Below are 24,034 nucleotides of genomic sequence, written 5' to 3'. Positions count from 1 at the left end.
TAGCTGTTGGCATTAATTTATTATTAACATAAGGAAGCCCCTTCTAATGATCAGACCTGCCCAACAACAGGATAAGCTGTCAGGTGAGGGGAAAAGCATTCTGTCTCTCTCTCTCTCTCTCTCTCTCTGTGTCAGACACACACACAACTTAGAAAAGGCTAGACAGTGACTAATCCCAGATTCAAGTAAAATAAGGAATGACTGTTGGGAGTTTTCTAATCCCATTATTCTTAAAGAATTCTCTTCTGATTTGGCCCTATCCTAGAGCTCTGTTGTATTGCTTAGAGTACGGCACAGGGTAGGTGGTCAGAAACTTTTGCTTTCCACTTTTTCCATCTTGGCTGGCTTCCCTTGCTCCTTTTCCCAATGGGCTGCATACTGACTTGATGCCTTCTTTCTTATTTGGAATATGCAACTCTAATGGATTCTTCCTTTCTACTTCTTTCTGTCTGGAGGTAATTGGAAAAAAAGGCTTCATATAGAATAGCTTCCAAAATTCAAGAAGACAAGTCTCATGCACTCGTGAGAGGAGTGAATGGGCTATGTTTCAGAAAGTGCATGAACTTGAATCTGAACAACTTTGAGTCAAATGTGGGCTGTACCACTTCCTAGCAGTATGACATGAAGAGAATCACTTAACCTATCTGAGCCTATTTCCTCATCTTTAAGATGTGCTAATGACTACCTTATATGTTAATCTGAGTATTAAATATATGATTTGTTAAACACTTAACAGTTAAGACAGTTCTTATATATAATAGGTAGACAATAAATGCTACTTTTCTTCCTTTACTTTCTTTGCTATTAAATCTTAACCCAACAAGAGGAGTTTAAGGTTGGTGACCTCACAATGTCTTTAATAAACATTGTGAGGTTTCACCAACCTCAATTAGTAGTATCATTTAACATGTAGTGATACTATATAGTATAAAGTAATAATATTTGTCTTATGAATTATAGCTTCAAGATAGAATAATTACTAAAGATAAAATGGAGTACACTGAAATTAAATAGAAGTATCCAGTGAAGCCAATCTCAGTATTCATAAATTAAAGCTAAGTGCAGAAATAATTAAAAAAAGCAATAAAAATGTGTCTTTATCTTCATGGGTATTATGTAAAAATTAATTTGTACTGAGACATTTTGAAAACACTTTTTATGAGATTTTGACGTTAGAGAATGCAGTTATTCTGTGAGAAAAACTGATCAAGTATAGCTAACTAACTGAAATATCAAGAGAATAAGAATTGCCACAAAATTGGATATCACTCAAACATAATGTCAATAACAATATGGTATGCTAACATTATTATTTATAAGCTAAATTAGATCCTTTATCTCAGATAATATTTGCAAGGTTGGCATTAATAGCCCCACATTACAGAAGAGAAAGCAGAGACTGAGAGATTCGATGACTTGTTCAAGCTTAGTCAGTGAGTAGAAGTGGCACTTGGATTTAAACTTTGGTCTGTTTTATTCCTCTCTTTGTTTGCATTTTGAATTATTACAGAAGACACATAGAATATCTTGAGCAATGAAAGGCAGAGGCACCCACACTATCAGTTGGCTTCTGGTTTCCCTGACTCCTTGCCCAACCTCGAGCCTGCAATCAGCCACTGAAAGACATCCTGCCATCGCTCCCTGGTCTCCCACTTAAACTTCCGTCAAGACATATGTACCAAGCCTGGATCCTGGATTGCCTCCAGTGCCTACTTCTCATTCTGGCTCTCAGGCGGTAGAATAGAATTCCATAGACAAGACCAGTCACAGGACTGGGTGAACTCTGCAGACCTATGCATAGTCACTTCAGTGGGCCCATCTTGTTTTTCTCTTGGATCCACTCCCAATCACAGTTGACCTAGACTTTTTCTGCTATTCACAGGCCCCCTGTTCCCAAACTCCTTCTCTTATTCACAATACATCTTTTTTTCTATTTTCTTAAAGTTGCAGAATTCCAGCAAGAGAGAAAATTCTATTTTCTTTTATTTTATGTCTGCTTGAATTTAAATCTCAGGTGTTCTACTTACTCGTTGGTGACTTTGGATAAGTCATTTAATCTCTATAATATCAGGCTTCCATTCTTTAACATGAGACCTATGAAATTTACTTCCAAGAGTTATTTTGAAGGAAAATGTGTCTAGCATAGCCTCTGGCTCAATATAGCTATTTAGTATATGTTAGGTCCTGTCCCCTCATTCTCATGTTGACCACATCTTGTAGGACTTGTCTCCTTGAGTGAATACTCCACTTTCTTGGACTTTCAGAATGTTAGAACTGGAAGGGACTTTGGAAGTGTTTGGATCTCTCTCTCTCTCTCTCTCTCTCTGTCTCACACATATACATACACACACACACACACACACACACACACACATTTTTTCCTTTTGCTGATAAGTCAGCTGAGGCCCAGAAAATAGAAGGGATCACATCAGAGTTGATTCTGAACAGTTTCCTTCACACGTCACTATCATTGTCTTCATTGTCTTCTCTCTCTGTGGCTCTGCCTAAAGATCTTCACTTGACCTTACAGATCCATCCAGATCACACGCTATTTTTCTTTCTTCTTTCTCTAAAGATTTCCTCAAATAATACTCAGCTGGGCCTTCATCTTTCCCCCATCCACTCTCCCCTGAACCACCCACAATTTAGCTTTCATCCTCTCAACTCTAATGAAATTACCAAATCCCACTTTGTCCTTAATAATTGTTCTCCTCTGCTAGGTCATATGTCTGTTCTATTCATTTCAATGCCCCATGTGCTTAGCACAAACCTGGAACATAGTATTCAATATATATTTGTTGAATGAATGAATAAATGAATCATCAATAACATTAGCTCCCCTATTCTTGGGATTCTCTCCTTATTTTATTGCTATAGTACTAAATTTCTTAGTCTTGTTTGCTATGCTCTTTTCCCTTTTGTCCTGCACCTCTCAAAGTGGGGATTTTTGACCTTCTGCTTCTCTCTGTATGCTCCCCATTCTGACAGCATTAACTGTGGTTGACTTTCAAATCTGTAGCTGCAGCTCAACTCTCACTTCCTTAGTGCTGCATTTCAACTGCTCAGGTTCATTAACCAGGTGGATTGCTCACTGTCACCCTAAATTTAATGTGCAAATGCAAATAAAATCAAATTTCTCCTCACTCATTCCTAATTTCCCTAGTTCTGTTGACATTAACATCATTCTCAGCCGGGCGCGGTGGCTCACGCCTGTAATCCTAGCACTCTGGGAGGCCAATGTGGGCGGATCGTTTGAGCTCAGGAGTTCGAGACCAGCCTGAGCAAGAGCGAGACCCCATCTCTACTAAAAAAAAAAAATAGAAAGAAATGATATGGACAGCTAAAAATATATATATAGAAAAAATTAGCCGGGCATGGTGGTGCATGCCTGTAGTCCCAGCTCTCGGGAGGCTGAGACAGGAGGATCGCTTGAGCTCAGGAGTTTGAGGTTGCTGTGAGCTAGGCTGATGCCACGGCACTCATTCTAGCCTGGGCAACAGAGTGAAACTCTGTCTCAAAAAAAAAAAAAAAAAAAACAACATCATTCTCCCAGAACTCCAAGCTTAATTTCAAATGTCTTTTGATTCTTTCCTTGTTTTCACCTCCCTTTCCCATTAATCAGTCACTAAGCCATGATAATTCTCTCAAATATTTCCTTTTGCTCTGCCTCAAAGCATCCCTAACCCTACCATCCACAGCCATTCTTTATGACCCTTCTAATTCTAACCCATCCTTTCCAAATATTATTTCCTCAATGAAACCTTCAGTAATTTCACAGTTTAAGTCAGGCCTTGTATATTTAAACTCCTATCATATCTTGCCCTTCTTTCTAGCTGTTACTGTGCATGTATTTAAGTCATCTATCTCTTCCATGAAGGAGGAACCATGTCTATGTTCTTTATCATTGCCTTCTCAGAGCCTCATACAGTGTCTGGCACATGAAACAATCTATACATACTTGATACATAGAAAATGAGTCACTAATTACATATTGAGATAATCAACTTTTTCCTAAAGAAATTTCATGCCTGATTTAATTTGTTCCTCATAGTATCATTGAAACAGGGACATTTATGCAATACTTCAAAAGAATTTCACCAAAAATGCTTAAAATTAAAAATGTTTTACACACATAAAGGGTGCTTACTTTATTTGAGAAAAATGTGCTTAAGCAGAACCACAATTCCTTATTATGCTAGAAGAATGAGGTGCTCCTATGCTTAGATGAATTGAGTCATCTTTCTTTTAAAAAAAAATGAATGTGCTATCTTTACAAGAAATACTGTTAAGTCCCACAGTTCACATGAATCATGGTTTCAATTGTGTGCACTGTAGTCAGGTTTACTAAATTTCTCTAAAGAAAAACCTGAAACCTTTGACTTGTTCTAAATCATTGTCCTTTCTTCCCTCAGATTAGATTTGAGCTAAGCCACAAGATATTGAAGAGGGTGATTTCCACCCAGACAAGCTGTGGGTGCTGAAGCAAGTGGTTCAGAAAAGGAAGGAAGCAAATGTTTACCACTTATATTTGTAAGGGTCAAGTAGTTCTATTCCACAAATTCTCCCCCTCTGAGATAAACAAATAAAGCTCAAGTCTATAAAATGTTCCATTCTAAATTATATTTTTCTCAAAATATTAACATACAATTGGATGGTTAGGGCTCAAGGGCTGAAATTAAGAGAAAAAACTGGTTTTGGCATATATATTTGATGACAATCAACTTTGAAGATACTCTCAGTGGCAGTGTTAAATAAGACAATAAAAATAGCTTTTTAGACTAGTAAGGTCTATAAGAGCTCCTGAATCATATTATTTTAGTTTCCCCTTAGCTTAAAAACTGGATTTAAAAAAATAGTGCCACAAGTATGTAGTGATGAGAGGCATATATGTACGTAAGTATATATATATTTTGGGGGGAATATATTCCCCAGAATCACGTTATCATATTCTTTTCTCCTCTGCTTTAAATAACAGTCATAGTAGCAGGAAATATTTCTCAGAATATATCATATTAACTGCTTATATACTTAATTTATAATCTTACTTAATTTTCATAATGTGTTTTAATAAGCCACTAATATTTCCATTTTGCATTTAAAGACTAGTCTTCAGGAATTTTAAGTATCTTTCTCATTTATGCATTGTTAATAAATGGTAATAGTTGAGTTTTTTATCCAGATCTGTGGAATTTGCAAACTCACATCTCTACCTCCATTATATACTATCTATTGACATAGATGCCAACTCCTAAGTCATAAGGAGTCTAAACCTGCATCCTGCAAAGTTATTTATTTTTCCTGCAAAGTATTTAAAAGAAGAAATTTCTCTTCAGAGTACAGTTTTCAGAGTTAGGCAGACCTGGGTTTGAAGATCAACTTCACTCATTTCTCTCTATAAACCTGTGCAACGCTATTTATTACCCTATGCCTCCAATTCTTCCCTGATAAAAATTGGACTACTATTTAGATAGTCATTCCTTCATTTATACAGCAAATATTAATAAGCACTCATTATGCACTAGGTATTTTTCTGAGAATTAGGGGTTAAGTGATAGATACATAAGAGAAAGCCTTGGCTCTCATGGAGTATACAACCTAGATTTTCTATATGTAGCCCCAAAACTCATACCACTATCATACTTTAAAAATATGGAACATTTTTATATTCAAATGGCTTAACCATTATTAACCAGAGCTTTTCCTAAGTAATTAATTTGTTCATTTTCTTACTTTTATAAAGCACTCTCATTTCCTTCTTCTTGATTAGTTCTAGACAGTAGTCCTGATTTAACCTGAACTTATAGGTAATGACTGGTTTATTCGTTTATATATACATCTGTTATTTAAGTAGGCACATGTGCACGCACACACATGCACACATTCATTTCTAGAAAGGATTTGAAGTGGCTTGTTAGTTAATTTAAGAACTTTTTAGCTGGTTGCTCTTAGCAACAGTGTTTAGCAGTTCTGCTTAGTTGGCCAGAACAATTTCTTAAAGGGAATGAAGCATTCAAAGTAGTTTAACTAACAAATGGAAAGTAAATGACTTAATTCGGCAGGACCTACACAGGGACTGGTAATTCTAGTTTAGTTGGGATGGAGAAGATGGCAGTGCTGAAAAACCTACCATACATATGGGAGTTTTCCAGAGATCTGCTTTCCTTGGACCGTTTCATAACTACCAAATCCAGAAGACCAGAACACCAAGGCTGAAAGGTTCCTGTTGTAGCACTGGAGCCAGGCCTCATTCTATGAAGTACAAGACCAATTCCTCTTACCAGTCCTACTACAAATCATTCAGTTCTATTAAAGACACTGACAATACCTGGATTATGAGGCTGTCAGAGAGATGAAAGCTTCTGTCAGTTTATAAGCAATAAAAGCAAAACAAAGTCCTTTCATCTGTTAGGAAACTGTAAACTGTTTTAAGATGGATATAAAGTAACTTAGTAAATTTAGGCTATTATGGGGGTTGTTTATAGTAATTCATGTATCCGTGCATTCTCTTACCAAGTATTTATCAACCAACTTCTAGGTTTTAGTCTTAGGGACTGAGGGATTATTTTATTTGCTCATTCAACATATATTTATCAAATACGTCATTTTTCCCTCTGATCTCATAAAGTGGAGTTCAGTAGAAATTATATGCAGCTAAATATATCCTAAAAATGAAGTATGATGGGTGTCATTGTGGGTGAGGCATGGGAAGCTTTAACAAAAGTAGGACAGGTCCTTCTTCTTTAAAATTAACACTAGCTATCAGTTGCCTAAATAATTAAACATAAAGATTATATAAATCATTCATTCAACAAACATACTATATTGAGCATTCAGTATGTTGCAATCACCATACTAGTAGCTAGGTATTCAAGATGTTAAGTCTGACACCTTATAGAATTAGAACCTTGTGATAATTCAGTTAAATATGATAGAAAGAAGTACATGATTCCATGGGAGCAGACATTACAGGGTGCCCACAGATGTCTTCCATGAGGAGATGATACAAATTGGATACTGAAGGATAAACAAGGATTCTGTTAAAATTTCTTTGATTTCCTCCCTCCTTGGAAAGATTCCATATCATTGTAAGGCACTGGACAAGTGTAGAAGTGGATAAATACTTTATTTCCTAAACAAACTAATAATGTTCTTGCTGACAAGTAGAATGTTTATATGTAACAATTAAGTAACAATACACTGTGATAGATAACTCAGAATCAAAGGCAGCTATGTAAAGAGTGCCTTGATGGCTCTTAACAGCCAAACTATATACAAGGGAAGGATTTCAAACTGTTAAATATGTCAGGATTATTTGTTTGAAAATAAGCAACTGTGGACATACCAGGTGAACCATCTGATTAATATTTTCTGAATGGTATATTGAAACACCTTGATAGATTCACCACAATTTAACATGGAATTAGATTAAGTGGAACTGAGTCTGTAATAGGTGATTAGAATCTTCAAAACCACCATTATCTATGAGGCACAACATCAAGTCCTGTACATTAATACTGCAGGACTGACGGAACTCACTTTGGCAAATCTACTTCTTCAGACAGGAAGTAAGAAAGTAATCTTGATATGTAACTAGTCACACACACACACAAAAAGAACAAAAAATGCTGAACTTCTGTAAATCTACTTAAGTCCATTCATTATCTCTAATATTGATAAAAATTTGTTTGCATTGGAATTGAAGACGCTGCAGTTTTCCAAAACGGCTTTAGAGAGAAACTAAGTAAAATAAAACATCATCAATTAAATGTAGAGAGGAAAAATTAAACTAAAAACTGCAAAAGGAAGTCTAGGGTTTTCCAGATAGACTTCTTCTCTAAAAATGCATATAAAGATGATTTATATGCCAATGCCAAATGCTCATTCAAAATTGCAGAACATCTAGCTGTGCTAGGGGAAAATAACACATTTCAGGTTATTCTTGAAAAATTTAGGAGTTATTTTCTCAAGTTCAATCAATAAGACAAAAAATGTGCAAGAGTATCTGGCAACGTCCAGAAATTAGCCAAGCCCAGCAAATTCAGCTCCACAAGCCAACACCTAGACTTTGGTTGTTTGTAGACAGCTGGTTGATCTGAAATTAACTCTTTAGGTGATTTTTTTTCCTGCCTCCCTAGAACCTAGAACATTTACCACCTAAGCCAACTTTACACAGAGATAAAGATTTTCATCTTTTAGTCAAAGATATATTTGGGTCCACAAATCTCTGTAGGAGAAGTAGCAGGGCTTTTGGCACATGCAAATTCTTGCTGAGTTTCTTGGCTTGACACTAAGTGTAGAAATAACTGATATTGGAGGTATACATAAGACTGATTAGACTGAAAGTAGGAAGGTAATATCCAGCTCCTGGACTTCCAAAGTGAAATGTAAAAAAATGAAAGGGAAAGATAGCAGTGGCCTTCATCTGGCCTACCTTCATACTTTCACCTTTATCCATTTCAAGAGTATGATAGACATATTTTCAAGCTAGGAACTTCCTGCGAGAGGTTAGAAATCAGAGGAAAGAAGAGATCAATAGGCTAAAGTCATTCAGCTCTACTTCTGCCCTTACTATCTGAAACATTTGTCTATCTTCATTGCATAGGTGGAATTTTACCTGACTTTATATGCATTTGCTGAGATCCCTGCACTGTGCACCTTTTGCCTTTCAAGATTCAGCTAGGTAACATGCATTTTGATCACATAAATACTAAATGAATATTATGAGACAAGCACCAACTTCTCCTTCTGCTCTTGGCAGCATCCCAGAAATATGTTGGTTCATTGCTTTGGAAACATGGTCGGTTCCTAGGAAATGGTTAAGAAGGGACAAACAAGAAAAAGGGAGACTTTCCCTGGGCTTAGGCTCAGAAACACAGGTTTAAACTCCAGAGCCACCATAACATGCTTTGTGACCTTGGGCAAGTCATAGCATAATTTAAGAAGTATGCATATAAAAGGAACTTTAATGGACATCCAGTCTAGCCCAACTAGTTATTTAATCACCTGAATAATATCACAGAGAAATTGTCTTCAGCCTGATGCTTAAATGTCTCTAGTGAAAAGAATTTTCAACTCAGTGTTCCTTAGTTAATTCATCTATAAAATACCTACCTCACAGAGATGTTATGTTGAGGGATAAAAGATAACTAGTTTCAGAATGCTGTCTATATAATATGATAAACATTATTTTAAAATATGAGTAAGAACCAGATTGGGGTACTCTTTCTAAATAGCCAGATAAAGCCACTACAAAGAGGTAAGTACCGCACGCAACAAACAAATACACAATCTTCATTTCCAACTGCTTAAACCCTATGGCCACCTTCATCTAAGATACTAATTGAAATTAAATTTACTACTTTTACCTGAAGAACAAAGGTATAGTTTGCATGGCCCTGGTTTCCTATTTCCCTATAGCTATTTTTTTTTCCTTGCAAACATTTCAAGATGAAAATTCAAAACCCCAGAGTTCTGGAGGAAGCTTGCTCTCTTTCAGCCAAAATAGGCATCCGGTTTCTACAATAAATGAGATCATAGTATCCCCAGTCATACTGCTATAGATAAGAACCTGTCAGCATTTTCATTATAAAACCCTCTCTTCCCTCTGGCTTGAGAGACCAATCATAGAAATTTGCTGGGGAAATAGCTTCAGCAAAGGGCAATGCACAAGGCTCAAGCATAGAGAGAAAATGTTTTCATTTTACTGAACTCAAGAAAGGTTTATGTGGGAATTAGGCAGGCTAAAGAATCCCAAGGAGCATTTCTTTTGGATGGTCATTTGGCCTTTTAAGTAAAGAAAATATAAAACAATATTTTCTCAGGTGCAGATGTTAGGCAAATGGTTATCTAGTTGAATATTTTCAGGCATCAATACCTCTGATAACAACAGCTATCATAACATACACATTACTCAGTCTGTGCTCACGTGGAAGGTGCTTCGGGGAGTGGAGGCATCCTCTTGCAGACTCTGAGGTAAAATCATGGGAGTGTGGAAATTTATGCCAGCACTACCTCAAATAGGAGAAATGATATATATTAATATTAATAATATGCTAGTGATGATAAATAAAACCTTCCCTAGGAAAGTGATGGCACTTGGTGAATACTCAGTGAAGGTGGGTTGAATATAGTTAATAGCTGATATGGTTCACACAGTTAACTCTTTTCTTTCCCACTCTTGAGTCTTGGATGTGAAAGTGAAAAAGCTTTTTTTCTCTATTATATCATATTATGCTAATACAAATAAAAGTAAAATGGGAAGGGGTGAAAGAAAGAAAACTAACATTTATTTAATGGCTAACTACATGCCAGACATTGTAGTAGTTGTTTTCTTATTTGACTGGTATAGTAAAACCACTAAATATATCTTACCTCCATTACATAATGAGGAGACTGAAGTTCAGAGAAATGAAAGAGCTTCTCCAAGGTCACAGAGCTAATGGTTCAGTCACCCAACCAACACCTTTTAATGCCAACCTCTTCCCCCCAGGACTTGTTTCTTACTTCTATGTTTGCCTACCCAAAAGCACACTCAGGCTTAAAACTCACCCAGGTATCTCTGCTTGGTCCAGATGGTAGGATGGGGTAAAGTATAATCTAATATTTCCTTCCCTCTCTTCCTCCCTTCCCACTTCTATCCATCGAGAAGGCATACCTTCAGTGTCACACCACTACTTGCTGATATCTTGTTCTTTCAACACTTCCGAAAAAGTTTTGGACTGTAGAGATCAATGGTAGATTTGAGTCCATGATCAAACAAACTCTTTTTCCTTTCTGACCTAGTACAAGGCTTTAAAATTCCAGACTAAGTTCGATTACCTCCAAAGAGGTTTCTCTAACTATACAAAAAGCAATCATTGATTCTTTTGTCCTCTCATTATTTGTATCAGGGCTTCCAAACCTATTGAAGTATGAGACTATTTTTAAAATATTAACTATTTTGTGTACCCTCACTTGATGTAAAGAGATAGTATCACATAGGGATCAATGGCTTCCTAAATCAATCTATTTTGAGTACTGTATAGGTTAATTCATACTAAGTCCTTAGAATAAAAATCCTGCACATGGTGATTACCCAGAAAAGGTTAGTCCAACCTGTTCTGTTGGTTGTTTTTACCATGTGTATTCACTAGCCAAACAGAAGGGTCCCAAGGCAAGAACTATCTTCCTGTGTTTGACTCTTACCCTGACACATCCACTCTAATGCAAAGCATAACAGACATGATCAAGAGGAGCTAGAATTTTATTAATGGACAAGTATAGCTATATCTCTCCAAGTGGAGAATTTCACCAAACTGCAATGTGAATAGTTGGAGATATGGCACCAGGAGAATAATCAGTCACCTACTCTTAGATAACAAGCCAATTGATATGCTAGTAGCTACCATCATATTTGAGATCTTATTAAAGTAATATCATTAATAATTATTTTATGATATCACTCTTTGGGATGTAATGCAATGATATCATTAATCCCTGGCTAGTTTAATCCGGGGGTCCCCAACCTATGGTAAGAATAGTATAATTATTTCATGATACATTACAATGTAATAATAATAGAACTAAAGTGCACAGTATCTGTAATAAGCTTGAATCATCTAGAAACCATCCCTCCTGTCCCGGTCTATGGGACAATTGTCTTCATTGAAAACAGTCCCTGGTGCCCAAAAGGTTGGGGACCACTGGTAATCCATAATGTAGGTATTAAGGCAGTGACAATGCATTGGACCAGCATTTTAGAGATTATTACTATTTTCAGTGTGCTCATTCATGAAAGTAGTTTAAACCACATTGGGAACTTGAACAAAACTTTAATAAAGATAATGTAATGAAACACCATCAAAATAATGTATTTTGTATTAGGAATTACACACAAAAATTGATGTCAAAAATATTACCTTATTTAGAAGGTTTCAGAAGCCATTATTTAGGATAATATTCTTATTCTATTCAAACTAATCATTCAAATTAAAATAGTAAAATTGTTATTGTATTCTTTATCATCACTACAATTTACAATCTGTTCATAGTCTGACAAGAACATTCATATATGTCAGATGAAAGAGCCAATGAAATAGCTTTGAATGTTTTCTATTGTGGTACATATAGAAGTATATATGGAAGTATAATCTATGGTTTATAATGAAATAAGTCCATGACCTGATGAGAAAACAACCTTAACTGCAACAAGATGCCTATGGCATTGAAATTCAATTATATTTATAATCTATTAGTTTCTTCACATCTTACTAGACAATAATGACTTACTAGTGATGACATGTCCAGGCATCTCACCCCAGATACTAGTTGTATTAGTCAGGGTTCCCCAGAGAAATTGAACCAGTAGGAGACATACAGAGATATATGTTTATATATCTGTATCTATCTCTATATACCTATATCTTCCAATCCATATATATACACACATATATATGAAGTGGTTACCATGATTATGGGGGCTAAGTCCCAAGATCTGTGATCAGGAAGCTGGAGACTGAAGATGTGTGCTTCCAGTCCTAGTCTAAAGGCCTAAGAACCAGGAAAGCCAATGGCATAAGTTCCAGTATGAAAACACACAGGCTCAAAACCAAAGAAGAGCCAATGCTTCACTGCACGTCCAAAGGCCAGAAATTGTTTACACTTCAGCTCAGAGAAGTCAAGCAGGAGGCTTTCCCTTTTACTCAGCCTTTCTGTTCTGTTCAGGTCTTTAATTGGTTGGATGAGGCCCACTCACATTAAGAAGAGCAATCTTTACTCAGACTACCAATTTAAATGTTATTCTAATCCAGAAAAAACCTTGGGGATATACCTAGAATAATATTTGACCAAATGTCTAGATATTCCATGGTCCAGCTAAGCTGACACATAAAATTCACTCCCACCCCAGAGTAACACATTGAGCAATGCCCAGTCTAAATGTCAAGGAACATGATCTCTAGGAAGTTTGATAACACAAGAGGTTCTCAAAGGCAAACTGTTAAAGGAAAATAACAAATAAACTATAATAAAATGCACACCACTTAGTTTTTTCACTTGTACATTCAGTAAACATTTATGACCATCTCTGTCACTCAGTCATTCATTCAACAAATATCTATTGACTGCCTTCTATGGGACAGGCATAGTTCTATTTACTGGATCTTCCAGTCACTATGCTAAATGAATATAATATGGCCTTTGTCCCTAAAGAGCTTACAGTTTAGATGGACAAACAGGTAAATAGAAATTACAACTGAATATTACAATGAAGATACAAGGATTAAGTATTAGCTGCTATAGGAGTTCAAAGACAATTTAGTTCAGAAGGGATTGGTGGTAATATTTACCATATGAACTTTGGAACTTTACTTGGATATCCATAAGTAAGTACAAGGTAAAAGTCTTCATAAAGTCTAAGATTTTTCAGGATCCTGAATTCTATGACTCAACATTTCTTTTCTGTGAACATACTTTAATAGTTGCATAAAAGTTAACACTCATTATTTTTTGATATTTGGGGTTTTTCTCTCAAATTTTCTATGATTAAAAAAAATATTTAAAAGACCTTGAACTGGCAAGTATACATTGTCACAGGGGACACAAGGCCCATGAAGCCTGCTTGTTTGGGACATTCAGCACCTGTTTTCATTCATTGGCTCATTTTTCATTTTCTCTTTCTGGGTCAAGCTTAATCTAGAATTTTTGTTTTAGTGTAAATTATATAAACTTCTAGATTCTGCCTTTTGTAGCATTAAAACACTTTAGTAATGTGTTGGCAGGTTAAAATACACCTCATTTACTGATGGATGAATTTCAATGTGCTTGACTAAACACTATTCAGTTGACTGTCAACAATCTCAACCTTTTTCACCAATATGCAAAGTAGTTTTTAATAAAATGGAAGAAAAAACATGTATTGAATGTTTACCACATCCGAGGCATCAGAGTAAATATTTTCATGTGATATCTCACTTAATTGTTATAACAGTCCTAAAAGAAAGGTGTTATTTTTCCTGCTTTTAACAGATAAAACTTGTCAGTTTCTCTTTTCTCACCTTGATTCCCAAAACTACTAGTTCGTAGTTAGAAGTCATGGCACAGAAAGAATAACATTGAGTTAGAAATTAGGAGACCTGGCTCTGGGACTTGCTATTTGACCTTCAGTAAGTCACCTCCTGTCTATATGATTTAATAACCTAATGTGGAAAATGATAGTGTGAATACTATGAGAAATAGTATATTGAATCAAACTCCTCTCAAAAGAAATAGCTTGTACAATAAGGCCGAGTTCTCTGACAAATGTACCTTGCATTTATATTCAGGTGTGTCCCTGAAAAATGTGTGTAAATGCAAATTGACTTATAGCTTAAAGGCATTTAAGTATAGGAACCTGTTATTTGAAAGAGTACTACAGTTGTTTTGGAAATGCGTTGGCTCTAGATCTAACCTGCTTAGGTTCAATTTTGGCTCTGCTACTTAGGAGCTTTGTGACTTAGGGCAAGTTACTTAAACCACTCATACCTCAGTGTCCACATCTGTACTATAGGGATAACTACCCACCTCCAAGACTTACTGGAAGGATTGAGTTGACATTTGTAAAGCATGTGTCTGGCACACGGTAGATAGGTCAGTGTGTGTATGAAAACTATTTCAAGCTGAAGAGTGTTATGACATATAAAGTAACTTGTGGCAGGCAGTGCAAATTTATACAGCCATCGTTAAAATAAATGCAGCAATAACCATCATCAAGCATCTTAAAATGGCTTAAAATCTGATTTAGTAATTTTACTTATTCTATCCTGTCAAAAGGAAATAATTTTAAACCCCAAAAAACACTTAATCCCCAAGATGTCTATTTTATTTTACTTTTAAGGGTAGAAAATTGAAGGAGGAAAAATTTAAATATCCAAAGATAATGATAGTTCACTGTTTTTCAGCTATTAAAATATGTTCACCAAGTGTAATAGAAATTAAAATATTCAAATGCAAGCCCAATATGATTACAACTGCATTTTAAAAATAAGTTATGTATATGCCAACGAAACCAAAATAATACCAGGAGAGTAGGCATATATACACTAAAATATTAACAGTTTTTATTTCTAGTTCTCTGAGACAAGAAATATTTTCCAAAATTTGTTTTCTCTCTGAGATTTTGTCTTTTCTAATGTATTTCAAGGAACATATATTACTATAAAATAAAAACAACACAACAACATTGTCAAACTTTGGCAATATTCAAAATATATACATACAGAAAAATTGTTCTATCAATGGCAAAAATATGCATAGTGATATATCAATTGGTTGTTCCCCGTTTATAACAAAGTTAGCCACATCTAAATAAACAAATGAGCAAAGAAAACTAATTCTCTGCCACAGAGACTTCCTAGGCAGGAAATGGAGGTCTGGGAGGGGTGGAGAAAGCCTGAGGGTTCCAGGGAACTGTTCACCAGGGAAGTGCTGACAGGTCCTCTGATCTTGGGTGAGTGTAAGAGCAACCTCGGGAGGTTGGGAGCCAACAACTCACTTCTTTGTCTTCTCTTTCTTCCCCTCTTTCCCTTCCTATTATCCTGTTCTGTTTTCCTTCCTTCTGTTCCTTTCTCCGTTTGCCTGATAACTATGAATATTGAAAGAAATAACACTTTTAAAACACCTAAATAGTGCCTAGATGTTTAATAAAACTAAATTCTTCACCCCTTTCGTTTACTTCTTTACATCCCTTTCTCCTTTCAGTTCCCTTTTTTTCCTTCAATTTTAAGCTCCTCCTTACTCCCCCTCTTCCTTCTTTTGGGAGAGTCACCATATAGAACAAAGGAAGGTTGTTTTCTACCAGATGATTTCTTTCCTTTGAGGGGCAGGGCTCTTTATGAAATGTCCAGGACTCTACAACATTTTCAAGAACTTTTCCCTATCCTAATGCATCAAAGAGAATATTAAAGGTACCTGATGTGGCCTAAGGGCTTGATATTTTGATTCAGTTAAGCTGTTATATTAACAAATGACTATTAAAAGAAAAAGAGAAGTTTTCTAAAGTTTTAGTCATATTTCCTTTTTAAATTGCATATATTTAAGGTATACATTATGTTTTGACATACATAGTGAAATGGTTACCATAGTCAAGCCAATTAACATATCCATTATCTCACAGTAACACTTTGTGTGTGTGTGTAAGAGCAACTAAAACCTACACTTTCAGCAAATTTACAATATACAACACTATAGTCCTTATGCTGTACATTAGCTCTCTTCTACTTATTCAACCTACATAATTGCAACTTTGTGCCTTTTGAGCTACATCTCCCCATTTCTTCTCCACCCCTCATAACCACCATTCTACTCTCTGTTTCTATGTATTTTACTATTTTAAGATTCCACATACAAGTGAAACAATGTAGTAATTCCTTTATTTCTCTGGCTTATTTCACTTAGTATAGTGTTCTCCAGGTTTATCAATGTTGTTGCAAATTTTTTAAGGCTGGATAATATTCCCTTTATAGAATATGTGTGTGTGTGTGTGTGTGTGTGTGTATGGAGAGAGAGAGAGAGAGTGAGAGAGAGATACCACAATTTCTTCATCTATTTATCTGTAATGGACACTTAGGTTTTTTCCATATTTTGGCTATTGTGAATTATTGTAATTAATTCTGTAATGAACATGAGAGTGTAGATATCTCTATCAGATGTTGATTTCACTTCCCTTGGTTGGGTATGTCTCCAGAAGGGGGACTGCTGGGCCATATGTTAGTTCTGTTTTTAATACTTTTAGAAACCTTCATACTGTTTTCCATAATGGCCACACAAGTTTACATTTTCACCAACAGTGTACAAGGGTTCCCTTTTCTCCATACTCTTGCTAACATTTGTTTTCTCTTGCCTTTTTTATTGATTGATTGACTGATTGATTGAGACAGAGTCTCCCTCAGTCACCCTTTGTAGAGTGTAGTGGTGTCATCAGAGCTCACTGCAACCTCAAACTCCTGGGCTCAAGAGATCCTCCTGCCTCAGCCTCCTGCCAGCCTTCTGAGTAACTGGGACTATAGGCATGTGCCACAACAGGCTAATCTTTCTATTTTTAGTAGAGACTGGGCCTTGCTCTTCCTCAGGCTGATCTCAAACTCAGCTCAAGCTATTCTCTCACCTCAGTCTCCCAAAGTGCTAGGATTATAGGGGTGAGCCACTGGTGCCTGGCCTCTCTTGCCTTTTTTATAACAGCCATCCTAACAGTATGAGGTAACATTACATTGTGGTTTTGATTTTCATTTTTCTGATGATTAGTGATGTTGAGCACCTTTTCATGTACCTATTACCATATTTATGTCTTCTTTGAAGAACTGTAAATTCATGCCCTTTGCCTATTTTTTAACATGAGTCATATTTCAATAACATCTTCCTTTTAATTAAAAATGCAAAGCAAAGGAATACTTGTAGATAACATTATAGTTTATAAAGTACTTTTGGAATATTAGGAAAAATAAAAAATATTCCACCTTTTTATGTTTGTGTATTTTTGCCTTGGAAATTTTGGCTAAGGAAAGAGGAGAGTAAAAGTAGGGGGTCATACAGGCACTGCTGACCTTGGTGCAGCTATGGACAAGATAAAGGAAAGAGAAATAATATATAGGCTGGGCCTTGAAATTACGTTCAGAACTTGGATCCTTGCAGGTGGAGAAAACAGAGTTAAGTGAAGGTAAAGCTGATGTTTATTTTATGATAATGACATAGGAAGTACTTTGAAGGAAAAAAAAATTCTCTTAGAAATTTTCCTTATCCATGGAAAGTCCATTCCCATAAAGAGCCTTGCATATATGGTAATAGCATATGGACTGGGGCAAAAAGAGGACTGATATAATGGGAACACTTTTTCTGGAACAATGGTATTTTGGGTTCTCTCATGAGAACTAAGGTCAGGTGGGACCTTGGTATTCTGTATTTTAGGGAAGGAAGTGGAATTACTTTCCTCAATAGACTTGGAATTCCTGGAAGAAAGGAATGGTGTCGTCCTTACATTTTATCTCTAATGCCTATCACAGTGCCAAGGATAGAGCCTAGCACAGACAGTCCATACTTATAGTCATAAATCATGTAGTCAGTTAACTAAGTTGAATTACAGCAAGGATGGAGCAAGGGGGGCCTAGAAATGGCAAAGTGACAAAATAAAATAATTTTGAGTTTCTCCTTTGGAAGTTCAAATTACTCAGCATCCTTCAAACCATTACTAGGTTTGGGATAATAAGGACAAATAGTTTTAGTGTTTTTGAAACTGATAGTCTGGCCTACATATTAACATGGTTTTACACTTTGCCATACGAAGTATTTTCCAGAAAAGGAAATACATATCCATCCTATTAATCTTATTTTATACTTATTAGATAATGTTGAAATGACTACATGTTTTTGGAGGCTCCTTATTGACATCGATGTCTCCATGAGGCTTTTATTTTTCAACAATTATTTACATTTCACTTTCATGCTCAAAGAGCCCACCAAAATTCTTATTTTATATTTTTTCCTTAAATCAGTATTGCAAGCAATATAGTCATCTGTCATATCATTTGACTTTGAAAACATAGGGTACAAGAGCTGTTCATTGCCATGTCTCTAGTGTCTAGCATTCATTTTGTATTAAATGAATATGTGTTCATTGAATGGACTAATAGTATCAGTTTTTCATCAGTTTTCATAAATACACTTTACTTTGTGAATGTTCTATCAATATACAAATGGTTTCTACATTTTATATAAACAGCATAGAGCAGAGAAAAGTAACTTTTGGAAAAGTAATGATTGAGCTCATAACAAAGATGAACAATTTATCCAAAGAACTATGTGAAAAGGTTTCTCCTAGAACTGATGATCCCCTCTCAGTGGAGCTATGAAAATAATCAAACCAATATAAAAGCAACAATCATATTAAGTACTGCATGTATCTCATTAAAATTTTATTTCCCATAATCACATAATAATATGTAATGCAGTAGTTATTACTGTGCCCATTTTACATATGAGGAAATTGAGACTTAGAGAAATCATATATATATATATATATATTAAGTATAAAATCTAGTTTTGAAACCCAGGCCTGTCCGAGAGGCAAGTTTTCCACATTATGCTCTGTTGTCATCTGTCACCTAGTGTTGACGAACTTCACTAGAGGAAGGTTAGAGTGGAAGGTTCTAGCATTCTTTCCATATCTAAAATTCTAAGGTGGGAGCCTTACATCAACCACTCTATAATTAACCATCTGTTAAGTATGGTAATAATATAATAATTGATCCCATTATATGGGGCTTTTGAGAATTATCTTATTCAAGTACTTGGCAAAATAGGATGGGATATACCCTCTAGTAAAAGTATTATTTCATTTTCATAGAACATTAATTTATTTTCCAAAGAACAACATCTACCAACACACATTATATAGATGTTTTACTCTATTGACATAAATCTCTCTCACAAAGTGAATGAGTTAAACCAGAACACTAAAAGGAAGAGAACTTAAAGGAAGTTAAACTAATTCCCAGCCTTTAAACAACTGTGTATGCTTGTAATTATTTCAATTCCCTCTAATACAGCTTAAAAATCAGAGGAAAACATAACAGCATAAAAGAAACTTCTTTGAAAATGAGCTTGAAGGAGTGAATACATATTCAACAACATTCTCTACACCAATTACTTATCTTATTGGATTATTAGCTTGTGTTTAATTTCCCTTGACAAATAATTCACCTTTGTTAATAATCGTTTAGCACTGAAAAGCAATTCTCTTAAGTTCATCGGAATGGATTTTAAACAGTAACAATTGCTAAGATGCTACTATAAGTGCAGTTAAAAGAGAAAGTGGATAGAAACATGAGAGAGGGCTGACAGTTTGTGTGGGAGAGGACCTAAGTAGTTAGTTATTGGTGCTATTCATTCACATACATCTTTCTGACACTGATGAACATACAAACCTTCAACAACTCTAAGTCCTCTTTGGGGGTCTGAAAAAGGGCATCTAGCTACTATTTAGTATGAGTAATTTTTTTTTTTTTTTTTTTTTACCTAATCCAAAGGTGCAACCTATTATATTGAGTAAAATAAATAAATAAATAAATAAATCTCTGGCAATAACTTTATCATTAAATGATTTTATGAAAGACATCATCAGAGAATGTTAGAGCTGGAGGAGGTCTCAGAGATCATCTCATCCACACCCCTCATTTTATAGATGAAAACCTGAGACCCAGAGGAGAGAGAGATTCTCTAGGCTTAGCCAGTATGGGACTCACAATCCTGATTTCCAATTTTTCCTTAAGCCTACACTTTCTCTGATCACTATCCATGAAGTTCAATGTGTATGTTTCATTACCTTTACTGCCTAAAGTGTTTACCAGCTGTCCAATCCAATCCCTGGTGTTATCTTCCAGAACAATAGGGTTAGTGTGATATTTATTCACGTAGGGAAGTAAATTTTCAGTTAATTTCATATGAAGCGCTCTCTCTTTCCTTAGAGAGCCACCAAAGTGGCCACAAAGAGTGTTTTATATAAATAAGTTGGATAAATCCACCAGCTTTTCACAACGAAAAGAAGTGAAGGTTTGTACCTCAGAGTAACAGGGCATGCACTCAGACCATTAATGAGCTAAAACTGTTCAAACACTAGCTCTATGCATCTATAGGTCTTTTTCAGGGAGTGGATCATCAGGTCCAACAAAAAAGTGCAATTAACATATTGCAGACGAGGAGCAATGAATGATAACCTGTTTTATAAACCTTCAAACCTCATTTCCTTGGGAACACCAATCACCTTTATAGAATCTGGGGTGGGACAGTTATTCACTACAAACTTCACTAACTGCGCCACCTCTTGATAAAATTTGTTTGTTGATTTCAAGTGGATTGTATAAATTCAGAGAAAACACACACAATTGGGGACATGAGCCTAGCTCCGGATTTTCTGTCTAAAATAAAAATAAGCTCCTCAAATTTAAAAGTGCCAAATTGCAAACTGATGCGTTTAATTTCATCTGGGATACATCTATCACCCTAGTTACTCCTGCCGGTTGGCTCAGTGGGTTGGGGCTCCAGGCCACGGTAACATGAGATGAGTTCAGGAGCTCCCAAATCAGCGGCCAGGAGCCTAGTCACTAGCTAAATGCATAACGAAATCTCAAGCAGAGAGCCACTCAAGGCGCCTCCTTTCTGAGCCGCATCTGCTCTTGAAGCCTCTATGTTAGAGACCAGGGTCCTGTCACCACCGAGTTATAAGCCCAACATAGGACGCCAGAAAATCGGTGCGCTCTCCTGGCCCCCAACCCAGCCGGCTCCCAGAGAGGGCAGAGCAGTCGTAGCTTCTGTCACTCTCCCAACAGGCAGACACATAAACAAACAACAAAAAGAATTGTTCTCTCCCCGGAGGGAGGCAACATGCATTAAAAAGACATGAACCTCTTCCTACCTTGCATCCAAACATCAACGACAAAGTGTTGTTGGTGCAAGCAACTTTGCAGTGGCAAATCATTGGTGTAAAACAGTCAGGGTCCTTAACAACAGGGGACATTCCTTCCGGGCTGCGGCAGTGGCAGCTCGCTGGGGGACCCGAACACGGCGCTCTCCCGACACATGGAGCGATAGCCTAGACCGAGTGGCCGCTTCGATCGCTGCCCCCTGCGCCCCGCGTGGCCATCCTGGAAGCCCCGGTGGAAGCAACGCTGCGGCCAAGTACCAAGCGTCTCGGGGTCTCCCTTCCCTAGGGAATGAGGTGTGGGGGCAGGGATAGAACCAAGGGTTCCCCCCCCAACCCTATGGTGAATTTAGGGGAGGTTAAAAAAAAAAAAATAAAAATAAAAATAAAAGGAAGCGAGGCGCTTAGAGGAGGGTTCAAAGGAGGTGGGGCAGTATTAGCATGTAAAAGGATGTGCCCGCCTACTCGCCCCAGTCACACAAGATTGTCATGCGAGCTGAAGGGGGCTGAAATTATTCCCTCCGAAGGAGAAAAAAAAAAAACAAAAAACTCATACTGCAGCTCTCCCGATTTGGTAAAAAGCCAGTGGCTTGCTGCAATCCAGAGTCACCGTGGGGGAGCGCTGGCCGGGCAAGTGGGGTGGGAGGGAGGGGCCGAAAGAGGGAGGGAGCACCGTGCTCTCCAGCCTAGCCCAGCCTTTGGGCGTTCTCGGTGCCACCAGAGTCCCTGGCGTTGGAGCATGGGACCTCCCTGCGCTGATGTGATCCTGAAACCATACTTGGTCCCCATCGCTACTGCTGCCCGAGTGTACATGACCTAGGAGGCTGAGCTCCCGGGAAGGGGAGGCCGACACAAAATCCTCCCAGCCCACTGATAAACAGCGTGCCTGGGGGGATGGCTAGGAAAGAATCTGGGGTAGAAATGGGCTTAAAATGGTTTCACTGGTGCCCTACGCCCTTGACTTCTGGGTCAGCGAGCCTACTCACTCCCTGGGTGGTAGAAGCGGCCTCAGAACCATTCTTTTCAAACTCAAAGAAGAAGTGTCTGCCCTCTCCCCACCTTGATGTCTTTGAGGCTCCAAGAAGCCCCAGAAGTATTTATGTTGTTCCGGAAGTATGAATGACAAGACTGATGGATGCTTTATTGTGTTTTTCTCTCTTTTAACTGAGACTGTCAAAATTGCAAAAAGACCAAAAAAATCAGCATGTGGCTGGCACAGCTGCAGAATTGCTTATTGAAGACACATACACACAAAAAAATGTGATAAGAAGGGTGTGGGGTAGGAAGTGGGTAAAACTAGCACTCTTTGGGTGCCACCTGGGAGCCTGGCACTACGCCTCACAGATGGTTGGTGGAAAGAGAGCAAAACATCGGTTTGGAATCAGATTCTGGCTCTGGTGCTGGGTGCGGCTTTGTTTAAGTCACTTACATTATCTGAACCTCTGTTTGCTTATCTGTGAAGTGGGGCTACTAATCCCTAACCTACAGAGGTATCATGAAGACAAGTTAGAAATGGTGAACAACACATTCCTGTGGTAAGCACCAGTACTTAATGTACATTTCTTATTTCATGTCTTAGCCTGAAAGGTAGATATTATTGGATATAATCTTTCTAGGGTAGGAAACTGAGGCCCTTAGGATATCAGTTACCCAAATCACACACTCAATAAGCCATGAAGGTTAGGGTCAAAGAAAAGTAGTAGAGTCTAAAAAGCAACATTACAAGAGGCATCACACACTTCTCCAGACATATGTTCCAAAGTGCCCAGATTTATTTGGGTAATAAATGAATGTGGCAATTCCAAATGTCTCTTTCTAATTGGGCATTGAACTCAGATCCCACCTGAAGTACACAGCAATAATATAGTTCTAAATATCCATAGCAAACTCTGTTGGAATTACATCCTCCTGCTGCAGCTCCATCAACATACCAGACCACTTATCCTCTAAATTAATAAGAATCCCAATATCACTATAGGCTTTGTCCTTATAAAGTTTAAATATGCTGGTAAGAACAAAGAATAAAACAACTTACATACCATCAAGTCAAATGCAGTGCCTTATAAACTTTCTTTCACCTACCCATATCCAAAATATCTTACCCTTCTCTCCCAAGTTAATGGAAAACAAACCTGATTATGTCAGAATTCTCTGGGATGCTTGTTAAAAATATGGATTATTAGGCCAAACCTTAAATTCTAATTCCATAGGCCAGGAGAATGTCAAGGAATCTATATTTTTAATCAGTCCCTTTGTGAGAGGAATGTAGGTCCTACCTATGAAATTAAGACCTCTTTCAAAGGAAATCAATATGGAACAAAATATGAGCAAAAATCAGCATGAAAAGACCTTCAAAGTTCAGTTAAACTTGGTTCTAACTGAAGAGGGCAGCCATGCCTCAGGCTTTGGGATTCTTAAACTAAGTGCAAGAGCCCTTATCTAGTTGATTTCTCTATTAGGAATCAGGGTTGATTCAATCTAATGACTATCTGGAGGTTTCCGGGACTCAGGAGGTCTAATATACATGTACTTAAACATACTAGGTCACATTTTGGGAGCAGAACTCTGGTCTGAGGCTTCTGTGGAACTCTGAAGTCACACTTACAGATT

At 37.0% G+C, this 24,034-nt stretch overlaps 1 protein-coding gene across 1 annotated transcript in view; it reads right to left on the bottom strand.

Annotated features, from left to right (window-relative positions):
- The window catches only part of DLG2 (discs large MAGUK scaffold protein 2), a 1,100,864-nt gene extending 1,079,344 nt beyond the window's left edge, over positions 1-21,520 (bottom strand). The window contains exon 1 of the mRNA XM_069469139.1: positions 21,419-21,520. Within this exon, the coding sequence (XP_069325240.1) occupies positions 21,419-21,520 (102 nt within the window). The remainder of the gene's footprint in view (positions 1-21,418) is intronic.
- Positions 21,521-24,034: the final 2,514 nt, after the last annotated feature.

Source organism: Eulemur rufifrons, chromosome 6 (assembly GCF_041146395.1).
Source record: "Eulemur rufifrons isolate Redbay chromosome 6, OSU_ERuf_1, whole genome shotgun sequence".
Taxonomy (NCBI): Eukaryota; Metazoa; Chordata; class Mammalia; order Primates; family Lemuridae; genus Eulemur; species Eulemur rufifrons.
The sequence above is the reverse complement of the archived record's forward strand: the minus strand, read 5'-3'. Positions and strand labels throughout refer to the sequence as shown.